The following is a 23,628-nucleotide window of genomic DNA, read 5'->3' as shown; positions in this document are numbered from 1 at the left end:
GTGGCTCTTAATTCTTGAAACTGAAGGATGTATATAGCTGTGGATATTGTCAGTAAGTAGATATGAATTTTTGCTGTACAACAAAGAGTAGCCCTATTAGGAACTTTTAACATAGAGTGATAAACCTTTTCATTTCCTTCTGTTGTTCCTCTTTCTATATACAAAATGAATGTGCAGTAATGTACACAATGCATGCTTGAGAAAATGTGCTCTATCCCGCAAAAGGATTTAAGGGATCCATAAAAGAGATGCGGTCCTAAATGGATAATACAGTGCCTTAAATGCATTACCTCCATTTCTAGGGAGGAAAGTCTTTACAGAATTTGCCTGTTTGTGTCCCTACAAAACTTGCCAAACAAGTAACATTTGCCCGTTACACAGCACCATGAACAACCATGTTAGGGGTTGTGTGTACTTTTCGGTGCTTATTTCTCAACTAAAACATACTGATGTTTTAAAATGTGCCTGTCAGTCTGTGAGTAGTCTTGTCTGATGTATCTATTAGGTCATGTTCAGTACCTTGACTTGCTCTACGAATCACAGACAGAGCTAAAAGAGCCTGTGGGGAAAGTTGGCTGCTCCTTTAGGTAGCAGAACTGAGGCCACCTAAAATTTTCCTGCTTCCCATGTCGTTTTTTTAAATATACTGTATTCGCTATAGACATTCAGTAATAGTCTCCAGTGTAAACAAGACATGGCTCTAAAATGTATTGAAAAGGACCTTTGTATAAGAAACTGGAAAACATTGAAATTAAAGTACACAAAATAAAATAAATTTCTGATTGTTCTTTCCAAATTTGAATCTGGCTCTAGTTAATATCCAACACTTTGATTTGGCCAGGGTATTTATATGGTCAGAGCATACTTCCAGTCCTGTAGATCAGGGCTCAAGCTATAGCCAAATATTTAATAGCTAAGGGCCAGATTCTGTCACCAAGAAGTAACTTGCTTTACAAAAAGTCCTTTGGAAATACATTGGCCAGACTCTCAGCTGCTGTAAATCAGCACGGTTTCACGGAAAACACTGGTTTATATCAGCTGCTGATCTGGCACAATGTGTCTACTTGCAGAGCAAGATAATACTCAGTGTGAGTAAAGAGGCAGAATCTGACCCTAGGAAATCGGTTGATTTGGAGTACTTTCTTGGGGATGAAGCGTGGTCTAGCCCTCTAATGACTTGTTCAGTGGGGTTTGTGCTTCAGTTTATCCATCTGCAAATTGTGTATAATACTTACCTAACTCCTAAGGATGTTGTAGACTAAATTAATGCTTGTGAAGGGTTTTGAGATTCACAGAGGGATAAAATTTTATCACTGACTATTATAAACCTACCCTTTGAAAGACTTGTGTATAGCCTATAATAAAGGACATGGATTAGGCTACAGATATTTAGGCCCTGATTCTGATCTCACTGATGTAAGTTCAGGGTAAGAACACTGACTTCATGGAGTTCTGAATCTGGGCCATATACTTAATGTTACATGTCATCAGCCAAATTCATCTATAGTAAGGCTCTGGGGGGGTGCACTGGAGTTACACCAGAGATTAATTTGGCCTCATATCTAAATCTGTGAAATGAACATGTGCATAAAAATGTTTACACCTTATTTTCTATGCATATTACAGGATACTGACTGTTTTCATGCTGGCCACCTGTCTTACACACCCTGGGAAAGCACAGGTGAGATGAGCAGACCGAAAACATATACTTTCTTACACTAAAGCATTTCATAGAATGAGGCTTACTTGGATAGCAGGTGAATAGGAAATCTGTGGTCTGGGGCTTAGATGAACAGGAAGCTATGTGGTCTAGGGTTCAGCGTGGAGGAATGGGAGCCAGCAGAATCCTGGAGTCTAATGTGGACTGTCAACTCAGCAGGAAATTCTTGGAGAAAGACAGGCCTCAAAGAAAACCAGACACTGCCTCTGAACTAAGTGGTCCTTGAAAATGAATGTGCAAAAGTACCCACAAAGGAGCTTTGAGTCCTGACTTCTGCCAGGGATGACCCTCCATGTTTGGAACACCCATTGATTTGAATGGGAATTCTGTGTGGGGAAAGCTTCCAGGGTCCAGCCCTAGGCCTTTCACCCATGGGTTTGGGAGCCTGGTGATGTCATCCTAGTCTTCATTCTAATTCCTGGGAATATCAGTAGCATTGGAGCTCAGGATAGAGGGATATTACATTAGTAGGGATGCATAAAGAAGTTTACACAGTTCCTGCCTGAATTAAGCCTGGCTCAAGCAAATTGTATTAGTCCTTCATGTTCCTGGGCATTAAATTCACTGTAAATTAGGGGGGGAATCAAAGAGATGTTAGACTCTAATTTAAAGGTAATAGTCCTATATTGTTCAGGGCTGTGTTTCCAAATACCTTTTACAGAAGGGTTTGAAATTTAGTTGGTTTTTTTCTCTGTCGGATTGACAGTTGACTGCATGTGGCTTGTTAATATTGATATTTTGCCAATATTAGAGCTGGCAAAAAAACAGTTTTCCCATCCTGTGAGAATTTTGGAGATTTTGAATTTTTTTCCCATCCTGAGTTGGGATGAAAAGTGGAAATATCAAACATTTTTACAAACTGAAAATAAAATTTTAAAAAATTGGATTGAGTCGATTGAAATTTTTTTTCTTTTTATAATTTTGAAATGTTTCATTCTGATTTGGACATCTTAAATTTTTTTAAACATTTTTTTTTTGCTATAAATTAAAGTTCAAAACAAAGTCATTTCCAGCTGAAAAATGGAACTCTTTCATTTTGAAAATGTCAAACTTTTTTTTAGTTTTTTTTTCAAAACAAGACATTTGTTGAAACCAACCTAATTCCCACAGTTTGTTTCAACTAATTGGCCTTTTTTGATTAAAAGATTTTTCATCTAAAACTTCCCGTCCAGCTCCAGTCAACATAGACAACAGCCAAAAGATGTGAAGCATGTCACTGTAGCTAGGTGAACAGGTTAGAAGCACACAGAGTATGTATGTTCTTTACATGGCAGACTGAAAATAGACTCTCCATCAGAATACCTTTGGCTTCCTCCAGATGATGCTAAAACATCTCAGAATGTCAAAGTAAGTGCCGGCAGAATTCCCCACCACATGATCTGTAACTGTAGGTGATGGCCTGGAGTGCTCTTGTGGGTGGATGGAGGGGTAGATACATGACCATTCATGTATTTCCTTCCATGTCCCCTTAACCCCCTTAAAAATGCCTGTCTCAGTGCCTTGTTCATTCCACTCTATCACTCCCACCTGCAGTTTACGTTGCTACCAAATATGCATGACACTTTCCCTTCCCAGCTCACCAAGGCAACATTTTCTACTGATTTCAAACACTTTTAGAAAACTCACTTCTCCCTTGATGTCCAGAAGAAAAACATCACTAAGTACTCCTGCTCTCTGGTTCTTCCAGTGCATCATATCTTCGATGTCCCTGTTTCTTACACTGTCAGTGTAACCTACTAACAGATTGGCTGTCATGCTCCCCTCTACTGGCTGATCCACTGTTACCAGCTGATGGACTGATCCAAAACCCATTGAAGTCAATAGCTGCCTTTAAACTGACTTCTCTGGGCTTTGGAGGAAGCCCTACAGGAATTACTTCTGTAGCTGATGTGGAGAGGGCTCTGCTGGCATACTAGAGACCTCTGTTCAAGCCCAGCTCAAGGTCTGTGGGGGGGGGGGGGTGAGGGGACTGCTGTAAAGCTTGCACCCTTGGAAAAAAAGCTTCCGCTAAGAATTTGTCTACAGTAGGATTTAAAGGTGTGGTATTAGCAACGAGTCTAGGTGTGTGCTAAGGTGGTAGAGTTATACCCTAGGTTCCAGCTCCGCCAGCTTAGCATGTGTTTAAAAGTATATATTGCCTTGTCGACACTAGAGTTGGCTAACAACTTTTAACAACACACCTTTTCTCCTCCTCAAGACAAGTGCTAACAGGACATATAATAATAATTCCTAGATCTTATAAAGCACTTTTCATCCATAGACCTTAAAGTGCTTGACAAAACAGGTGGTCAGTATCATTATTTCCATTTGACAGACTGAGAAACTGAGGGGGAGGTGACTTATAGAATCATGGAATATTACCGTTGGAAGAGACCTCAGGAGGTCATCTAGTCCAACCCCCTTCTCAAAGCAGGACCAACACCAACCTGCCTAAGGTCACTCAGATTGGTGGCACAGCCAGAAACTGAACCCAGCTCTCCTGAGTCCCAGTCCAGTGGCCTATCTACTAAGCCACTGGCAGACTAAGTTTTGGTTTCTCCATTAGAGAATGACCGCCTGCAACTGCTACCCACTTAGAGAATTATTGCATGAGCTAAAGCAAGAGGTCTGTGCTGTGCTGCTGAAAGTTCGGAGTTCAAAGCCTACTGACTTCCCATGTGAAAGCCATGACACAGTCCTTTGGCGAAGGGACTCTGTTCATTTTTTGCATACTGTACAGTGCTGAACACATCACACTATAATAATAATCCAGATGATCATGTGATTTTGGGGGGGCGGGTCATCATCCCATTTCACAATCACTGAGTGTCCTTTCTTTTCTTGTTTTAGCAGCAATGCACTAACGGGTTTGACCTGGACCGTGCCTCTGGGCAATGCTTAGGTAGGATTTTGACTGAATCAATTCATTTACACTGGGGTTCAGACCCACTGGCTTTGTTAAATTAATCATGTGCTACTATCTGTGTATTTTGGCTGAAGGAGATGCTCTCAGTGTCTGGCAAATATATATCAATTATGCACAAGCCTTTGGAAATTGTTCTCTCATCATTCGTTCAATATGAAAATGTCACTGTTCAGACTGAGTGCAGTGCTTTTCGCATGGCTGTGTTAACGAGAGTTTGGGAGCTCAGTCTAGTTGCCAGAGAACAGGGGTTCAGCATCATAAATACCCACTACTTGCTACTTTTGGCAGCTTCAGCCTGGAGGCCATGGAGAGTTCCTCTCACCCTCTAGTTCAGAATTAAGGTGCACTTTGGGGCAGTGCAGGGAAGCTTGCACTTTGCCCGTGCACCATCTTTTCTGTGGATGAACAGAGGACTTCAGTCTCCGGGGCAGTCAGTATAGCACCTTCTATAAGCTAACAAATAGAAAGATAAAAACATTAACATAAAAATGGAGATGCCCTGTCTAAGCTGCCTAGCAGTTCCATCCTCCCAGCCAAGGAAATACTCAGATCCTAATAATTTCTCTGCATCTTTCTAAGGTCAAGACAAAAAAAAAAAATCCCAGTGAGAACAAAAAAGAGACCTGAACCAAATCCCCAGATTTGAACATCTCAAACTTTGTGTGTGGGAGGCACTGCGGAGTCCCAGATCAGGATCCAAGTTTCACAGCTGGGCAAACCAAACCACCAGTGTTTTGAAATCTGGATCTGAATGTTGTGGCTTGGACAGATCCATTAGGAGAAACAGGCTGTAGGACGCTCTTGCAATGTGTAATCAGTGTTTAAACGGAGTGTCTATAGAAAAGAAAAGTGTGGTTTGTTTCCTGATTGTAAAGTAGAACAAGTAGAACACATGCTAGGTTGAAAATATGTGCTGTTTCCTGTTATGATGTGGGCTGACTTCAAAGTGAGACTCCACAAAGGAAGCTTTTCCTAGCACAAGCCATGTATCACATATTCAGCAAAATCCCAAGTAAACCATATCATATGTGCTGTTCTGTGCATGTGTCACATTAAGGACCAATTGTGGAAATTGCTGATCTAATTGCCATTCTGTTACTACATCCTTCCAGATATTGATGAATGTCGGACTATTTCTGAGGCCTGTAGAGGAGATATGGTGTGTGTTAATCAGAATGGTGGCTATTTATGCATTCCCCGAACAAATCCAGTTTATAGATCACCATATCTGAATCCTTATTCAAACATTTATCCACCACCACCAGCTCCCAACTACCCCACTGCTACAAGACCTCTGATGTGTCGGTTTGGCTACCAAATGGATGAAAACAACCAATGTGTTGGTAAGTAGCAGAACACTTTATATATTTTAAGGCTAGAAAGGATTGCTGTGATAATCTAATCTAACCTGCTGCATAACTGAGGCCAATGTCACACACTAATTCTTGCTTGAAGCCTGATAACTTGTGTTTGAACTATAGCATTTCTCATAGAAGGACATATGTTATGCTTCTTGTATGGTCTTAGTTCAGGGCAAGCAAAGGTATTTTCTCCAGTCTGCATATTTTCTTTAAAAATGAAAATCCATCCTGGTGATTTGAAAGATGGCTCTGTTAGCTGATTTATTGGTGCATACAATATATGTATTTCCACTATCATGAGTCTGTCCTTGAGAGAAAGGAGGGTCTGTGTTTAAAGAACTGGAGTGGGATTCGGGAGCTCTGGGTTCAATTCCAAGCTCTGCCACAGACTTCCTGTGTGACCTTGGGCAAGTCTCCTAATCTCTGGGCCTCAGATCCCCATCTGTAGAATCTGTATAATAAGACTTCCTTTCCCCCACCCTTTGTCTGCCTTGTCTATTTAGACTGTAAGCTCTTTGGGACAGGGACTGTCTCTTACTATATGTATGTATAGTGCCTAAAACTAGTATTGGTACTAGGATAACTTTAATGCCTAAAGGCCTCAACTAAAAGTGGGCCCCACGGTACTAAACACTGTACAAACATACAGTAAGAAACAGTCCCTGCCCCAATAGAATGTGGATCCTGTAACACAAATAATAAATAACTATTCTTACTGTTTTCTCCGTTTTGTAGCTTTTCTAGAGGTGCATCTTTTGGGCTTGATTCTGACCCCACACACACTACTTTTACCCAGCTATGATGCTTGAAATCCATGGAATTACTCCTGATTTACATCAGTTTAAGTGAGAAAGAATCACAACCATGTTCGTTTGTTTGTTTGTTTTTTTCTAGCTTTAAGAGTACAGCTTGCAAGCCAAATTCTAAACTGACATAGGTGTATCAGACATAATGCCACTAATCAGCAGAGTTACTTTGGTGATAAACTGGTATCAGTGAGATCACACTCAGGCTCCAAGTGTTCTGTAGTGCAGGAGTTATGGGTTCAGCCTCTGTCATGGACTCAATGTGCAACCACTATCTTCTGCTGCACCTCAGTTATCCCACATGTAAAATGGACACAAGAAGTTGAAAATTTTCCGTCAAAACTGTTAGAAAATTTGGGTTTTCAACAAAATGATTTTTTTCATGAAAATGTCTGCTTTCCACAGAAGAATATTTTTTTCATTGAAAAACTGAATGCCCAAATCCTGAAATATTTGTATTTGGATATGCTGCTGCAATGCCTCGTAGGAGTCGTAGTTCAATTTCCTCATGCCCCTGTTCTTCTCATGGGAGATATAACTGAACCCCTAGATGCACCACAGCCAGGGACTCCCATGATGCACTGCCTCCTCTCTCTAAGAGGGGAAATCCATGATGGGAAATGTAGTCTGACCAGCCAATAGAGAAGAATTATAGAATTATAGAATATCAGGGTTGGAAGGGACCTTAGGAGGTCATCTAGTCCACCCCCCTGCTCAAAGCAGGACCAATCCCCAACTAAATCATCCCAGCCAGGGCTTTGTCACGCCTGACCTTAAAAGCCTCTAAGGAAGGAGATTCCACCACCTCCCTAGGTAATGCATTCCAGTGTTTCACCACCCTCCTAGTGAAAAAGTTTTTCCTAATATCCAACCTAAGTTGAAAGCAGCTATCAAATCTCCCCTCATTCTTCTCTTCCGCAGACTAAACAATCCCGGTTCCCTCAGCCTCTCCTCATAAGTCATGTGTTTCAGTCCCCAAATCATTTTTGTTGCCCTCCGCTGGACTCTCTCCAATTTTTCCACATCCTTCTTGTAGTGTGAGGCCCAAAACTGGACACAGTACTCCAGATGAGGCCTCACCAGTGTCGAATAGAGGGGAACGATCACGTCCCTCGATCTGCTGGCAATGCCCCTACATATACATCCCAAAATGCCATTGGCCTTCTTGGCAACAAGGGCACACTGTTGACTCATATCCAGCTTCTCATCCACTGTCACCCCTAGGTCCTTTTCTGCAGAACTGCTGCCGAGCCATTCGGTCCCTAGTCTGTAGCAGTGCATGGTATTCTTCCGTCCTAAGTGCAGGATTCTGCACTCATCCTTGTTGAACCTCATCAGATTTCTTTTGGCCCAATCCTCCAATTTGTCTAGGTCCCTCTGTATCCTATCCCTACCCTCCAGCATATCTAACTCTCCTCCCAGGTTAGTGTCATCTGCAAACTTGCTGAGGGTGCAATTCACACCATCCTCCAGATCATTTATGAAGATATTGAACAAAACCGGCCCCAGGACCGACCCTTGGGGCACTCCACTTGATACCGGCTGCCAACTAGACATGGAGCCATTGATCACTACCCATTGAGCCCGACAATCTAGCCAGCTTTCTATCCACCTTATAGTCCATTCATCCATCCCATACTTCTTTAACTTGCTGACAAGAATACTGTGGGAGACCGTGTCAAAAGCTTTGCTAAAGTCAAGGAACAACACGTCCACCGCTTTCCCCTCATCCACAGAGCCAGTTATCTTGTCATAGAAGGCAATTAGATTTAGTCAGGCATGACTTGCCCTTGGTGAATCCAAGAATGGGAACTTCAGGCATCCAAATGACAATTCTCATAAGGGAAGCATTTCTGAATCAATACATTTTGGTTTTCAGACAAAATATTTCTGGATTTTTGCAGAAATTTTTTTGTATTTGAATTTTTGCCAAAAAATTAAATTTTTCATGGGGGGAAAACCCATTTTCCAACCAGCTGTAATAATAATTGATGTTGTGAAGTTTAATTAATTAATATTTTGCAAACTGTTTTGAAATCCTCAGATGACAGGTGTTGTGAGTTAAGTATAGTATTAACTAGTCCGACTGACCCTACTGAATCAATTCACATCATTTATGATGTATGTCAGTTTGGAGACTTCTGGGAATGTTTTGTATTTTCCTAACTTTGATGTAGATGGGCCAGTAAGTGCAACATTTAAAATTAAAAGTAAGTGCTGGAATTGGAGGGCACAAAAAAGGATCTCACTTCCCACTCTGAAATTTTGGGCCGTCCTTTCTGCTATGTTCACACCCATCCCTAAAAATCAAAGTGGGTAGGATTATTAAACCTTCCGAGTGGGACTTGCAAGCCCAAGCACATAATGGTTCCTGTAGGGGCTTTTAGAACTATGAAGGCCAATGCTTCTTTCAATCCACACCATTCCAGTAGAGCCACCTGGAGTTGTGACTACAGCAATTAATTGCTAGGGGAGACTGTGCTGAATGCAACCACCGACCAGGTAATAGCTGGGAAAAGATGGAGAGTGGCCCATCAGAATCACAATGAGCTGGAAGCATTTTCTGAACCTCCCCCATCAGTTTTGAACTGAGGCAGATAATAGTGTTTGTGTAAGAGGACAAAGAATAAAGCTTAAAGAAAGAAAACAAGACCTGGCCACAGCCATTGGGTCTCCACTGGGTTCGACTTTGTTTTAAACTGTGTGTTTATTTAGTGAAATGCTCTAGAGACCATTTGTGTTTCATTTCCCTGAGATGGGAACGGTAGGCACCTAAGCAGACAGTATAGAAGATTGTCACGCTTTGCTGTAGCATCTGTAAGTTCCTCTGCTGTAAACGTAGGGCCCATTTTAGTATTTCTTCTACAGCCAGAACAGTGTATTTTATGGAGGAAAAGTTCACCCTTGCGCTCAGGGTTTAAGTAATGGATTGGCCTTGTTCTGACCCTCTGCATAGGGGTGAATTTCACCAGGCATACACAAGAAATGCTGAACCAAAGGGGTGCCTGAGCCATAAAAACAACTGCCAGTGTCAATGACCCTTCAAGCTGCCCCGCCCTTCCCCACATGTCAATGTTCTAGCCCCATAAAAACCTCAGACAGTCTTTTACAATGAAGTTTTCAAACGTGCTCACTACCAGCCAAACTACTTCTATTGAGGTCCATGGGACTTTTGGCCATTGAATTCAATGGGAGCGGAGGTAGCCTAGCACCCACCTGTTCTATGGAGCGTAGGCTATAGAAACTCTCTCAGATCACATTTAGGATTTATAAGATACCCTTTTGCCAAACTAATGCAATAGAAATCTTTACTTTTCTTTTTTAAATTCCAGTGCAAACATTCTTTTTAATGAATGAACCATTCCCTGACAAACCTGTTTTCACTATCCGAGCTGAGAGAAATGCAAGAACATTGTGAGTGGGTCTGTCTATCCCCTCCTGGTAACTGGTTGGCCAGCCAACCCTCCATTTGCCTTGACTCTCTAAGGAATGCACACCCCAGGTGGTTCAAATAATATTCCCCCTCCGAGGGGCTGATTTATTCCAACATAGCTAAAGATAAACATAAGTAGTTCGTCGCCTGGTCAGGAAGAGTTCACAAAGAATCCATCCCTTTCTAGCCCTCCAGGCCTCATCCTTTCTGGCCAGAGTCACAGGAGCAAGGTGAACAGATTCCTTCCCCAGTCCTGCCACTGCTTGGCTCTCCTCAGTCCTAACGCAGTCCTCGCCCACAATCCTGCAGCCAGAGAGCCTCCCTGTAGATCCTCTTGCACTGGGTGAAAAGCAGCCCCTCTTATAGTATGCACTGCTTCTGCCTCCCCTCCTGAGAGTCTTTTGAAAATGTCTCTCTCTCACCAACAGACGATGGTTCAATAAAAGACGGAGACAATCACCTACCCTGTGTCCCTAATATCCAGGGACTAACACAGCTACAAGAACCCTGCATGCACTTGAAAGAAACGGCTATTGCCACTTACAGGGCAGAAGGGGTTAACCCTTTCCCTGCTGGTCTAGGTATGGGGCTTCTGCACCCTGTCCCAAAGGGAAACAAACAGCTTACAGACAATAAATGAAAACTTAGGTTATTAACACTGAGAGCACTTAAGAGCTGCTGTTAGCACCACAGGGAAGGATATTTGTTTTCTAGAAAGACAAGCAGGGCAACAGAGAATCTGTCCTCATCTGGTATAGTCATTATGTGTGCCCCAGCTGCTGGAATGGTGATGTTGTGTAGAAATACTCCGCTTTCATTTAAAAAAAATTAAGTTTCTAGCCCTTATAGTTGTAGAGAAAAGCTGGAAAATAGTACCCACGTGCCACCTGAAGTTTCAAAAACCACCAGGCATAGAAAACGATACCAGAGTGTGGTGGTAGTGGTAATTTTTAAACCTCCTGATTCTTTGGGGACCGACTCATGGTTCTGAACACTTGGGGCATGTCTACTTTACAGTGATTATACCAGCATAGCCCCATAGTGTGTACACACAGACAAAACCAATGGAAAGGGTTTTTCCATTGGTGTAGGAACAATACCTCCCCGACTGATGGCGTTCTTCTGTCCATCTACCTACATCTACACTGTGGTTAGGTCAGCACAGCTATGTTGCTTAGGGGTGTGGATTTTTCATACCTCTGAGTGATGTAGCTCTGTCAACCTAAATTTTAAGTGTAGACCAGGCCTTGGGGTTGGCAAATGCAGTGTTCATTACACCAGTAAAAAGTGTGTGTAACCTGCTACTTAAAATGGGAATGATTTACACCCACTCTGCACTTTATTTGCACTGGTGTAAACAGCAATCTCACCCACGAGCTCTAACCTGACAGTGTCCCTTTTAATTTATATAATTTCTGACTCTTTTCCTTTCAAATTGTGACTGCTTAACTATCATAATGCCCCTTTTGTTAGAAGAACTCAGTCCAGGAACTGTTGGCAAGACTGGATTGGAATTAGAGCCCAGGTTCTTGCATTATACATTCATAAACTGAGAGTTCTTTCCAATTTCCCTTCACTCCACCGCACCATTTCCTGATTTACAATGATTTTTAAAACATGCCTGAAGTATAGATCCTTCGGGGCATTGTAGAAAGAATTGTAAGGGATGGGCTTTTGTTTTTACTTTTTATCCTATTAACACATCTGTCGAATGGGAGGAGCCAGGAGTGGAAGAGGAGAAAGAATCAAGGAAAGCAGACAGAAGCAAGAGAGCTGTGGTTTTAGCTCAGTGGGGCTCTGGTTCAAGCCTCAGTGCTGGCAATGATGACAGCCATTACACCAGCACAGTTGCAAGTGTGGGTGGCCTGGGAGAGGGTGTTATTTCAGTGTTTCTCCTGAGTATCCTGCACCAGCAAGGTGTCTATGAAGTCCTGCCCATCAGCTAATTCCCCTCCTTCCCCTCCCCCACTGACCCTAGTGGAACCTGTAAGGGAAAGAAATTATGCGAAAGCTGCCTCCCAATGGCGTGAATCAGTCCATGGTTCAAGCATCTGTGTGTGCTGGCATAAACTGAGCCCTCTGGGGTTAAGATTTTCATCCCCATAAATCCCTGTGCAGAAGGAGCATGGTCTAGTGGTTAAAGCACAGGGGAGCACACTGTGTGTGTGTGTGTGTGAAGGTTACTCCTTATATAGAAAGAAGTAACTCCCTATATAGAACCAAGAAATATAATGAGTGAGCCAAGAAAACTTCATGTAACTAAGAAAACTGGCATCTCTGGAACATGCTGCAAAAAAAGAGCTGGCCGTCTGGGGATGGTGAAGTGTAATAGTAAACGTAGAGTCATAGAATATCAGGGTTGGAAGGGACCTCAGGAGGTCATCTAGTCCAACCCCCTGCTCAAAGCAGGACCAATCCCCAATTTTTGCCCCAGATCCCTAAATGGCCCCCCTCAAGGATTGAACTCACAATCCTGGGTTTAGCAGGCCAATGCTCAAACCACTGAGCTATCCCTCCCCCCAAGAGTATATCATCCTGCATCTCAGTGCCTTTCTAACATCACTGACTAATTGTACTGATGTGTGATGATGTGGGGAGAGACGCTAAAATAACACACCAGCAGTAGAAGCATAAATTAACTCATTTCAGCTAAAGAGAATCTTGATGTCAGAGGGCCAAAGTCTACTCTCAGATATGGGTGTGATTCCCGTTGGCTTCAATAGGATTTCAGGATCTTGGAGCCAAATTTGTCCCAGTGAGTCTATCTGAGTTAGTTTAATCAATTCATGGGCCTAAGCCACTATGTCCTGGCCTGGATACAGAGCTGAAGCAGCCCCAAGTTCAGAGCTGTTCTCCTTCTGCAGCATATGTTGCTGTTGCTGTTAAAGTCTGATCCCATTTTGTCCCAGGAGATGGTTGGGATTCAGCTGGAGGCAGTTGAGGTGGTGGTGTCATCTGGGTCCCTCTGTCTGGCCCAGTCTGGTGAGGGCATCTCTCAGGATTAGGGTGACAAAGGCCTGGGGTTCGGGGAGATGGTGGAGGTGGCAGCCAAGATGGTGATGCTTTCTTCAGTAGCCCCTGTTTGTTCTTCCTTCGTTTTTTCCCCAAGTCTTTCTTTAAAGACCCAGAAAGGAAGTGATGGGAGAAATAGCCCAACTACTCACTATTTTGTCCTACAGTTAGGCCTAATATCTGACACACCAATTCTGGGCCATTAATTTCCAGTTCCACATCTGTTTTTACCAAGCATGATTTCAACACAGCCCTTGAATCATGTCAATGTGGCCTTTTTGGTTTTGACTAATTTAGTCTCTCTGTCTGGTTCTCTTTCATCGGTTTATAACATTCATTATTGAAAGCAGCTTGACTTATGTTCCATCAACATGTGTTACTCTAGGTTATTGTCACATCTTTTGACCTTCTGTATATTTTTTACAATTGAGGTCACAATTCAGGTAAATTGGTTGGCCCAGTTATCACAACGGGGCCCTTCTTTAGGTTAATTGGAGCTACTCCTTGTGATTGCTGAGTTGCATCTGTTTATAGTAGTTTCTTTAGCTGCTTATTGGGTGGGTGACTAAAAGTTTTGGGGGTTTTTTTAAGCATGTTGGTGGGGAGCTGGTTGCGGGTGCTAGAGCTGCTTTCTGAACCTGCTGAGGAGCAGGACAAAATGAAACCAAGGAGAGTGTGGGACCCTGGTTGAAAGGGGAGGTGTCACTCCACAGCATACAGCAAGGGACCCTGCACTCAGGCTGGGCAGGCCCAGCTTTGTAAGCACATATGGGGCAGTTGGGCATGTGCACTTCCCTATGTAAACAGGGATCCTGTCACAGCCAGGTTCACACCCCCATAACTGGGAACTCTCAATCTCATCAGAATCTGTTTTTCTTCATTACTCCCTGTTCTCCCCTTGCAAGCTCCAGAGTCACCTTGCTGTATGATGCATTGACCTATTTCCCCTGCCCCAGGCAAGCTGCAGATCAGATCCTTTCCACAGTGCTGGACAGTGTGCAAGGGATAACCTCTGCACAGTGCTGGCTAGTATGTTGGCTTGCATGCCATGGCCTCAAGTGAGCATGATCTGTGAGTCAGGGGTCACCTATCTTTAGACTCCCAACTGAGCAGCTTGTATGCTGCAATTGGCGGCAAGGACTGGCCAGTGGGAGGTTACACCAGCTTCAATTGAGAGGAGTAGCATTTTGATGCCCAAGCCCACCATGTCTTTTCCTGCAGCAGAGGACATGCTGAGCACTGCGTCAGTCAGGGCAGGATTTGACCCACATTGTTAATCTCTAATCGATTCCTTATACTCTTTGTGAATCCCTAATTTAATATGTGGGACTGCAAGGCTGTTTGCCTTCAGTGTATCTTACTTTTCTCTCACTTCCAGAGATTTCAATAGGACCAAATCAGTTAAAGTCAGAATGTGCCGATTAATTCTGTCTGCTCTGGGAGTGGATTAAATGAACGCTGCTTTATGGGCTAGCTCTTAAAGTAAAAGAATGAACAGGTCACTCTGGCCAACCAATTACAGCATTTCTTTTTCTTGAAGTCATGACTTGATCTTGGAAGATCTGCCTGAGTCTTTCTTCTCCAATCCATCAAGTCTGGGACTTGTTCCTCTCTCCATTTTCTAACTTGACTCTGGCCAACATTCCATTGAGACCTGAGGGCTTCCATGTTTCCTGAACAAATCTCTCTCTCTCCTCTCCAGCAGCATAACATGGGTAACTTCAGTCTGAAACATACTGAAAGCCTTATTCATTTTCATTGTAGTATCAATGCAGTGCTCAGCCCTGCATAAGGCTGTGTGTCTATAGTGCCTAGAGATGGCAGGATTCTTCATGACATGAAAGTCATTGTTGTTCTTGGCTCCTGCCTTATATTTCTTGGGTCAGCTTCGTTTCTCTCCATTTGGCTCTAGGCTGAAATTGGCCAGAGTTTATATGTCACAATCGAGATGTTTGGCCAAAATATATAGAAATATGAATTGGCTCTTTCACAAATGTAAATCTGCCAGCTCAGCCATGTGCCGTGCCAGACTGTATAGGCAGAGTAAACGTGCTGGCGTTGCTCTTGTGTTTTGTCCCTAGGACTCAAGAGGCCATGAGGAAGCTGCAATGCAGAAAAATAAGAGCTGCCTTATGTTGCGTGGAGGCTAATATGCTCTAACCTTTTCATCCACCAGTTCGCTGGTTTCCCACTTTATTACTTAAGAGATGTGAGAAAGTTTTAAAGAAAATAAATTTACTAGCACATGCATGAGGTCTATACTGTCCCAGCTCTGTTCAGTAGAATACCGATTAGTATTCCAGCTGTGGGCTGAAGGGGCTGCCTAGCAGGAACAAAGGGTCAAACCCAGAAGTCCCTACTCAGTCTTGACCCGACAAGCCTCTAATTGGTATCTCGTTCCCACAGCCATGATCTATGGTTGTAGGTTTCCTGTCATGTAAGGGAGCACAATGGCACATGGAGGAAGGACTGTCCAGTGGTTAGGGAATTAGCCGAGGAGAGACAGAGTCAAATCCCTGCTCTGCCATAGACTTCCTGTGTTACCTTGGGCATGTCACTTAGACCAAGATTTTCAGATATTCAACACTAACACCTTAAAGGGGCCAGATTTTCGGAGGACAGGTGCTCAGAACTTCTGAAAAATCAGGCCCTTGGAAGGTGTCCCAATTTAGGCACCCCCAAATCACTAGCCATTTCTGACAATCTTGGCCCATGCCTCAGTTCCCCCATCTGTATAATGGGGATAAGAGTTCCCTACCTCACACAGGTGTTGAGGTTAAATACAATAAAGATTGTAAGGCACTCAGATCCTGTTGTGAGGAGGACCATATCAGTACCTCAGATAGACAGATAGGGCCTATGGTACTGGAGAAGAGGGATAGATAATTTAATATAAAATAGGCCAAATTCATCCCTGCTATAACTCCACTGAAGCCAATGGAGTTACACCATAGATGAATTAGGTAAAACATTTGATACAGTATTGTGAAATACTAATTCAAATTAGTATTAGCTTGAACATAAACACTGACACATGGGTTGAAAGCTTGCTGAAGGGCTATAAACAAAGGATAATGATACTTGGCAATGACCTGAGTAGAGAGAGGTTTCTAGTGGGGTGCTGCAGGGACCATTATCAAGTCTGGTCTTATTTAATATCCTCATTAATTATGTGGAAAAGAGTGTTCGCTGATTTCAGAATGGTTTTATTGGACATCCTCAGCCCGTGGTCATATTCCTCCAGTCTAATATTGCTGTGTGTCACTGTTGCTGGGATTATTTGCAGCTGGCTCCACACTCCAGAGGGAATCCTATTAGTCATTGATCGAACAGCACATAGCTGTAAATATGGCATTTGAATGGCTGGCGGTCGTCTTCTACAGCGTGTGTACATTTGCGAGTCTTTGGATCTGCTAAAGGCACACAGCCGATAGCCTCCACTTCGCTGAAAGTTCCTACAGCCTCAGTCACGACGTGTACTGCTGCTGTTTATTTCCTGGGGTAGCTGCAGCATTGGTCAGTGCTTAAGTCAAGGGGAGTCTTTCCCTTGGCACTGGCTCAGGTCCTGTATCTGCAGATCACGCTAAATGGGAAGGCTTTGTGAACTACACTGTGGGCAGGGGAATAACCCAGGGAGCCTTAGGGTACATCTACACGGTGTATTAGAACCTGCAGCAGTGAGTCTCGGAGCTCGGGTTTACAGGCTTGGGCTTGCACGATGGTGCTAAAAACAGCTGTGTAGATGTTGTGGCTTGGACTGGAGCTGGGGCTCTGAAGCTCCCTCCCCATCCCTTGGCTTCCGAGTCCCAGCTCCAGCATGAGCCCAGACATCTACACAGCTGGTTTCCGTGCCACAGTACAAGCTTGGCAAACCTGAGTCTGTAGCCCTGGGCTCTAAGACTTGCTGCCTTGGGTTTTAAAATGCGGCGCAGACATACCTATAAAGCGGTGTTACACTTTCCTTCCTATGGGCAAGAAATTAACAAAAGGAAATTCAACCTGGACAAATATATGTAGGGGAGGGAAGGAGAATCCAAAACGGCACCTATTTAATGGCAGGGACAGTAGGAGGCAGCAGAAGGGCAGAACCAGGGCTGGAGGTAGGGCCTAGCACCTCCATTTGGAAATATTTTGGGGGCTGAACTATGTTTCTGCCCCTGTGTGTTGGGCTGGGGATGGAGCAAATAGGAATTGGGGTGAGTGGGGCCTTGGTGCCAGTGCCCAGTGGGAGGAGTTGGTCTTGGGCCAGGCAGCTCCTCCCCCTCCCTGTTGCTGCAGAACATCATCTAAGTGGGCTGGGCACAGGCAGAGGTGCTCAGTTGTGGGTCAGTGTGGATGAAGCTGGAGACACTGCAGCCAGGACTGGGGAGGGAGCTGCTGGGAGCCCAGGAAGGACCCAAAGCCGGGTGACATTGAGGGTTGGGAAGCAGGCAGTTGAGACAGCAGAGCCCTCTGTGGGGAGCAGGCGCTGGGCACAAATAATAGGGAGGTGGGGCTTTGTGGGGAGTTATCTGAGGTCCCCCAGATTCCCCAATGCCCTATCTTCCTCCCTCCACTACCTCCCCTGCTACCCTCTGCTCCCTCCCAGGGCCTATACCCCAAATATGCATCTCAGCCCTTTTTCCCACCCACCCCCATTGAAAGCAAGCTTCTGCTGCCTCCGGAAGGCAGTAAGGTGAAGAGGAGCCTTGGGATGCACAGCAAGTTACAATATCACATGGCAGCAAAAAATTATATTGCATGCACGGAGGTTTCACATCACAGAACAGAAAGTACTTCCAACCACTGATGGTAATGGAGAAGCATAGGGACAATGTTTTTTTAATTACTTTTTTAAATCTGAGACTGGAGAAAAGGTTCATCGCGCACAATCAGGTTTTATAGCCTCCACATTTAAAGAACTTATATACTTATTGGGCCAGATTATAGTCCACACTAAATCAGATTTCTGCCACTGTTAAAGCTGGCCTAAGTGGCTAACTAAGGAGTATTCTTGTGTAAGAGGAATCCCAATGTGCTGTAGAGTCCACTCCTCACAGCCTCTAGTGTAGGAGCTAGGTCAGAGGGAATGAGGTGTTCTTGGAGCACTGCAGTCTCTGGCAATCCCCAGCTGTTGTAACATCCCCTTATGCCCAGCTACAAAGATTCCCATCTTAGAGCAGCTTCGAGGCTATGCTAATTTATGCATGGGGGATGAGCCCAACAATAAACCCAGCATGTGCTGCTCGTGGATCACTGAGCATTGCAGCTGGGACTTTAACCCAGTAGCCAATTGCAGTCCTTGCATTTGGTGGTGTAGTTTTGTGAAGCTAAATACCAAAACAATTATTCCATTCATACTCTGTGCTTATCAAGTAAAACTCTTGTTAAAGTAAATGAATTTTTTGTCTGAGTAAAGACTTCAGAAATTGGCCCATTTATATTTTCAAAGGGCTTTGAGCTTCTCAGAAGGAAGGTGCTATATGTGCAGTGTTATTGTTAAAGTGTTGTCAGGAGTAATTTTAAAACATAATACAGATTTTTAGGGTGGAAAACCTAAGGAGTTTGATGCCCAGTTTCCATTAAAATGGATGGGGATTGGATGTCCAAATCCCCATGGCAATTCTGAAAGTCTCAGGCTAAATTTGAAGCCAGACAACTTTGACATATAAACATATAAGTGGACTGTAGAAAACCTTGTAAATTTAAATAGCTGCCAACCAGTCTGTGCCCAGTTTCAAAGATCCCCCACCAATGGCCAAGCAGAACATGTGAAATGCATTTTAGTTCTGGAGATGATATGAAATTGAAATGTCCTGAAGTTATCATGGAACATCCGCGAACTGAGATTTACTAAAATATCAGGTTTCAGAGTAACAGCCGTGTTAGTCTGTATTCGCAAAAAGAAAAGGAGTACTTGTGGCACTTTAGAGACTAACCAATTTATTTGAGCATAAGCTTTCATGAGCTACATCCAATGAAGTGAGCTGTAGCTCACGAAAGCTTATGCTCAAATAAATTGGTTAGTCTCTAAGGTGCCACAAGTACTCCTTTTCTTTTCACGAAAATCTCAGGCTCACGTGTGGAAGCTCTTTGAGATCTTTGAATGAAAGACAAAATACAATGATGACAACACTTAGCACTTTTCATCTCAAAGTGCTTTATAAATATTTACCAAATATGCCTCACAACTCCTGTGGGATGAAGAAGGTTGTGTTTTCTCTTTCTATGAAGGGATGAATTGAGGTACAGAGAGTTTGTCCACACTAGGACAAAGGTTCTGAAACGTAGGGTTCTCTTAAATCAGCTAAAAGGTGTTAAATTGGCAAACTGCCCTGTCTACACTATGGGTGAAATCCTGGCCCCATTGAAGTGCAATGGAAGTTTTGCCATTGATTTCAGTGGAGCTAAGGTTTCAAAACATGTCGGCTATTGTGTCTTAGCTATCATGTTATCAAAAAACCACTACAGACACAAAGGAGGGGGGCACAATCAAATAAGTTTGAGAACCTCTGTGTTGACCTAGCAGTGTTTAGGTCAGATTAACTACATCATACAGGGTGTGACATTTTTCACAGACCTGAGTGATGTAGTTAAGCTGAGCTAACTCAGTAGTGTGGACCATCCCTAAGTATTGCTGCTGAATAGGACGGATTCGTTAGAGTAACGGATCTTTCACGATCCATTATAACTGATTTTTGTATAGTGTCAAAAGTTTCACAGTATACTCTGTGTACATGCATAATCAATCTATTTGAATGGATAATAGCTTTCATCTACAGAGTGTTCTCTGCATAAAACAAACTATTCCAACTAATCAATCCCACACGCAAAAAGAAAAGGTATTTTACAGCCATTTATTTGTGATTCAAAGGGACAGTTACAGGTAAACAAATGTAAACATGCACATACCTACATTTCCATTGGTTGAATTAGAAACCCGGTATAGACAATTTCCCCATCTATCACCCAAACCAATAATAGACACAGTCGGTTAAAACATTAAAATAAAATAAGATTTCTCAGGTCTGTCATTGATCCATTTATTCCTCTGAAGTGTAGTTGGACTTTGAGGTTAGTGTTATCTGCACAGTATAACTGAAGATGAACTAAAAATATTGAAATGTGTCTGTGTTAAAGGAATTACTAGGAACTGTTTTGTACTGAAGATGTTGCATTCCCAGCATGTGGTGGCTTTTTTACATGAATAACTATGACAAAAGCCCTTGTAGCTCTAAGAGGTTAATAAACAAAATGCTAAGACAAAGGGAAAATGCAGTTTGGTTTTGACAACGGCAGGCCCATATAATGATGGAACATGTGCGAGTATGGAATTCCAGCCTGCCTGGGGGAGAGCCAGAAAAATAGTTTGCTCCAGAAATAACACTAAATGGTCTAGTCAACAAGTACCTCCAAACTTGAGCTGGTCAGGAATTGTCTGTCAAGTCCTTTTAACTGAAAATGTATTTTCTGCAGAATTGAAATTTTCTGCAGGAAAATCTAAATGTTTTGTTTCAGGTCAGCTTGAGTCAAAACATTTCCTCTTGTCTAATTGAAACATTTTGGCTTGGGTCAGTTTGACATTAACCTGAGTCGTCTTAGCTGCAGTCATGTGCCTTATGCTCCCATACTCCCACAGGGGCCAGGCTCCCTGGCTGAACTATATATCCTATGATGCACCATGCTGCCCCTCTGGCTGAACTGCATCATGGGAGATGTAGTCCAGCTGGGGAGCCCAGCCAATAGAAGAGAATGTGGGCTAGAGGCCACCGAACTACAAATTGTAGAGATAAATGTTGAACTGATCTGAAATAGAACGTGGACGTTCCAGAATCAACATTTTTCAGACTCTTGGTTCCGCAAAAAATGTTGGTATATTGACTTTTTGTTCCACATCAGAATGGAAACAAATGTCTGCCATAGTAATTTCTTACACTTGCGTTGTGTAAGGTTTTCTGTGTTCTAAGCACCCCATCACCTACTTATGTAAAAAGAATTGGGTTGAAGTACCAATTTTTAATGTACAAGGAGAAGTTGTAGAATTAGGACATGAGGCCCCAATCTAGCAAAATACATTAACACATTTAAGCACGTGAGTAGCCTCATTGACTCATTTGTGTGCTGAATATTTAGAGCTGGTTGGAAATTTCTAAATTTGGGGCACTTTTCATAAACATTCTTGGGGGAAAAAAATTTCCCACTTTTCAATCACCTCTATTAAAGTTATTCACATGCCTGAGTGGCTTGATAGGTCAGCACTTGAATGCTCAGGTTTCTGTCTTGTATTTTGCCCATTGAACTTGTTCTTGATCATTATTTTTACAGAACACAGCATAATGGGGCCCCAATCCTGCTAAATATTTACCTTTAACAATAAATTACATAGGAGCTGCCCAAAGTATGTGATACCGAGGAGCCACATTGGTCACAAAGATGGCACCTAATCTGCATGCAAATGTAAAGGAATTTTTAAAATAAAAATAAATGTACTCAGGCTTGGATGAGTAGATGAATCAAAATTACCTTTTTTTTTTTTTTTTTTAGTTTGCTAGGAATAAAGCTTTGCAATTGATCAGCTTTGACCTCTAGTTTCTGAAGGTGAAAAGTCAATGTATTGGTGCAGTGTTTAAAGCACAGTAAGGGGAGTCTGGAGAGTTGGAGTCTCTCTGTCTCTGACACAGACTTCCTGTGTGACCTTGGGCAAATCATTTAACCCATATGTGCCTCAGATTCCTGATCTGTAAAATGGAGAATGCACTTTCCTACTTCACTGTCACTTCCTGTTTCTAAACTGTTGCCAGATAGATGGTGACACAGGAAAGTGAAGTATTAACAATAACCTGAAATGAAGGGCTTGAGTCTCCTTTTGCTTATGCTGGCTTACCAGCAGCAGAGCTATGTCGTCTTCAGTGAAGTAATTTCTGATTTATACTGAGCGAGAGGATCACCAAGGCCCTCGTGTTCAACAGATTCATTTTACACCTGAACCAGAACAGGGGAAGAGGATCTGACTCTCTTTTTTGAGTCATTTGTGTTGTGGGATATTAAGCTGGTCCAAACTGACCTAAGTGAAGCTTCATTAGGCAGTCATTTCATTGGCTGCACTTTGAACCCTGTCCCCTACCTCTTTGCACTGACAGGAGCCATAGGTGCTAGAACTATAGAGGGGTGAGGAGTGCGGCCGCACCCCCTGGCTTAACCTAGTTTCCCTCATGTACAGGGTTTACAGTTTGGTTCAACAGCTCTCAGCACCCCCACTACAAAAATTGTTCCAGCGCCCCTGACAGGAGCTCCGTTACCATGCAAAACTTGGCAGCCTCCTTAGCACCACTGTGTTGTACCTGGCTGGCTGTTGGGTAAGAAGGAAGCAGCCTTGGAAGTTGGTGTAATATGTACCCTCTCTTTGCCGCTGGAGGCTTGGAGCATCTCCCAGTTCTTGCGAGTCCAAAAGTCTTGAGGGTTTTTGTTTGAATGTACCCGTTTAAAGAGAGTTCAGTAGAGGGGGGAAAACAACTGAAACGAAATGTCTCTTTTCCACCCTACCCCTATTCTGAGATTGGGGAAGCAGGGTATAATCAGCTCTGCACATCCTCATTGCAACAAACTAAAACAAGCTTAAAAACTCCATATACATTCAGTTTTCATTTATTTGGGAAGGTTTAGATCCTGTTTGGCCAGCAGCACTTTTTGGTAGACTGTGGCTAGGAATTCCAAGCACATGTGGCTCAGTGACTTTAAACCAATACGTGCTAAATCTGATCTTAGATGAGAACTGGTCTGAGTTGGGATTGTAGGGATTTTCCGACTATCACCATTGCAGAACCAAATCAATAGGTTCTTGTTGTGTGCAGAGTTAGAGGAGAATGTTGCTCAACACGCATAGCTCTTTTCAATTAGCAGTAATGAGGACACAGCTGTCTGAGCCTGAAGCCAGTATTTTCAGAGAATAATTCTCAAGGATTTTTCTTCCTCTGTTGGCTTCTGTCCAGTACCAGTTCTTTGCTTACAAATGAACCAAAAGGCCACAATGTTTAGACAAGAATTACCTTGGTTTGTGGTGCTTTTAGTATTGTTGTAAAGCCCGTCGGCACATGGCCAAACTCAAAATCAAATGAAATTTGAAAAATAATGTTCTCCCCTGATACGTCCTTAACTTCCACAAGCCCAAGCATCAGAATCTTCCAACCAAGCAGGAGTGGACAACCTTCTTTTAGGAGCCCAGCAAGACTGCTCCTAAAGCAGCTGGCAGGGGGCGCTGCTGCAGAGGGATATGCAAGGCTCACTCTTTCCAAGAATGAGGGCACCGCTCCTGTAAAAACTCCCAGTGCCTGCAGGCCTGGAGCATTAGTGGTGGAGGCTGAAGATCAAACTTCAGTCCAGAAGAATCTGATCACTAGGCCACCTAGAACTGG

General features: G+C 43.2%; 1 protein-coding gene across 2 annotated transcripts in view; it reads left to right on the top strand.

Annotated features, from left to right (window-relative positions):
• Positions 1–1,629: 1,629 nt before the first annotated feature.
• The window catches only part of FBLN5 (fibulin 5), a 58,146-nt gene continuing 36,147 nt past the window's right edge, over positions 1,630–23,628 (top strand). The window contains exons 1-3 of one of the 2 annotated variants that reach the window (XM_073350701.1): positions 1,630–1,681; positions 4,550–4,601; positions 5,738–5,968. In XM_073350701.1, coding sequence (XP_073206802.1) covers positions 1,643–1,681; positions 4,550–4,601; positions 5,738–5,968 — 322 coding nt within the window. In that variant the 5' untranslated portion in view covers positions 1,630–1,642. Of the gene's footprint in view, positions 1,682–2,999; positions 3,068–4,549; positions 4,602–5,737; positions 5,969–23,628 lie in introns of those variants that run through there. The other variant, XM_073350702.1, reaches the window with a different exon arrangement.

The sequence above is a fragment of the Lepidochelys kempii genome, chromosome 6, assembly GCF_965140265.1.
Source record: "Lepidochelys kempii isolate rLepKem1 chromosome 6, rLepKem1.hap2, whole genome shotgun sequence".
NCBI classification, from domain to species: domain Eukaryota; kingdom Metazoa; phylum Chordata; order Testudines; family Cheloniidae; genus Lepidochelys; species Lepidochelys kempii.
This window is presented reverse-complemented; position numbering and strand designations above follow the sequence as displayed.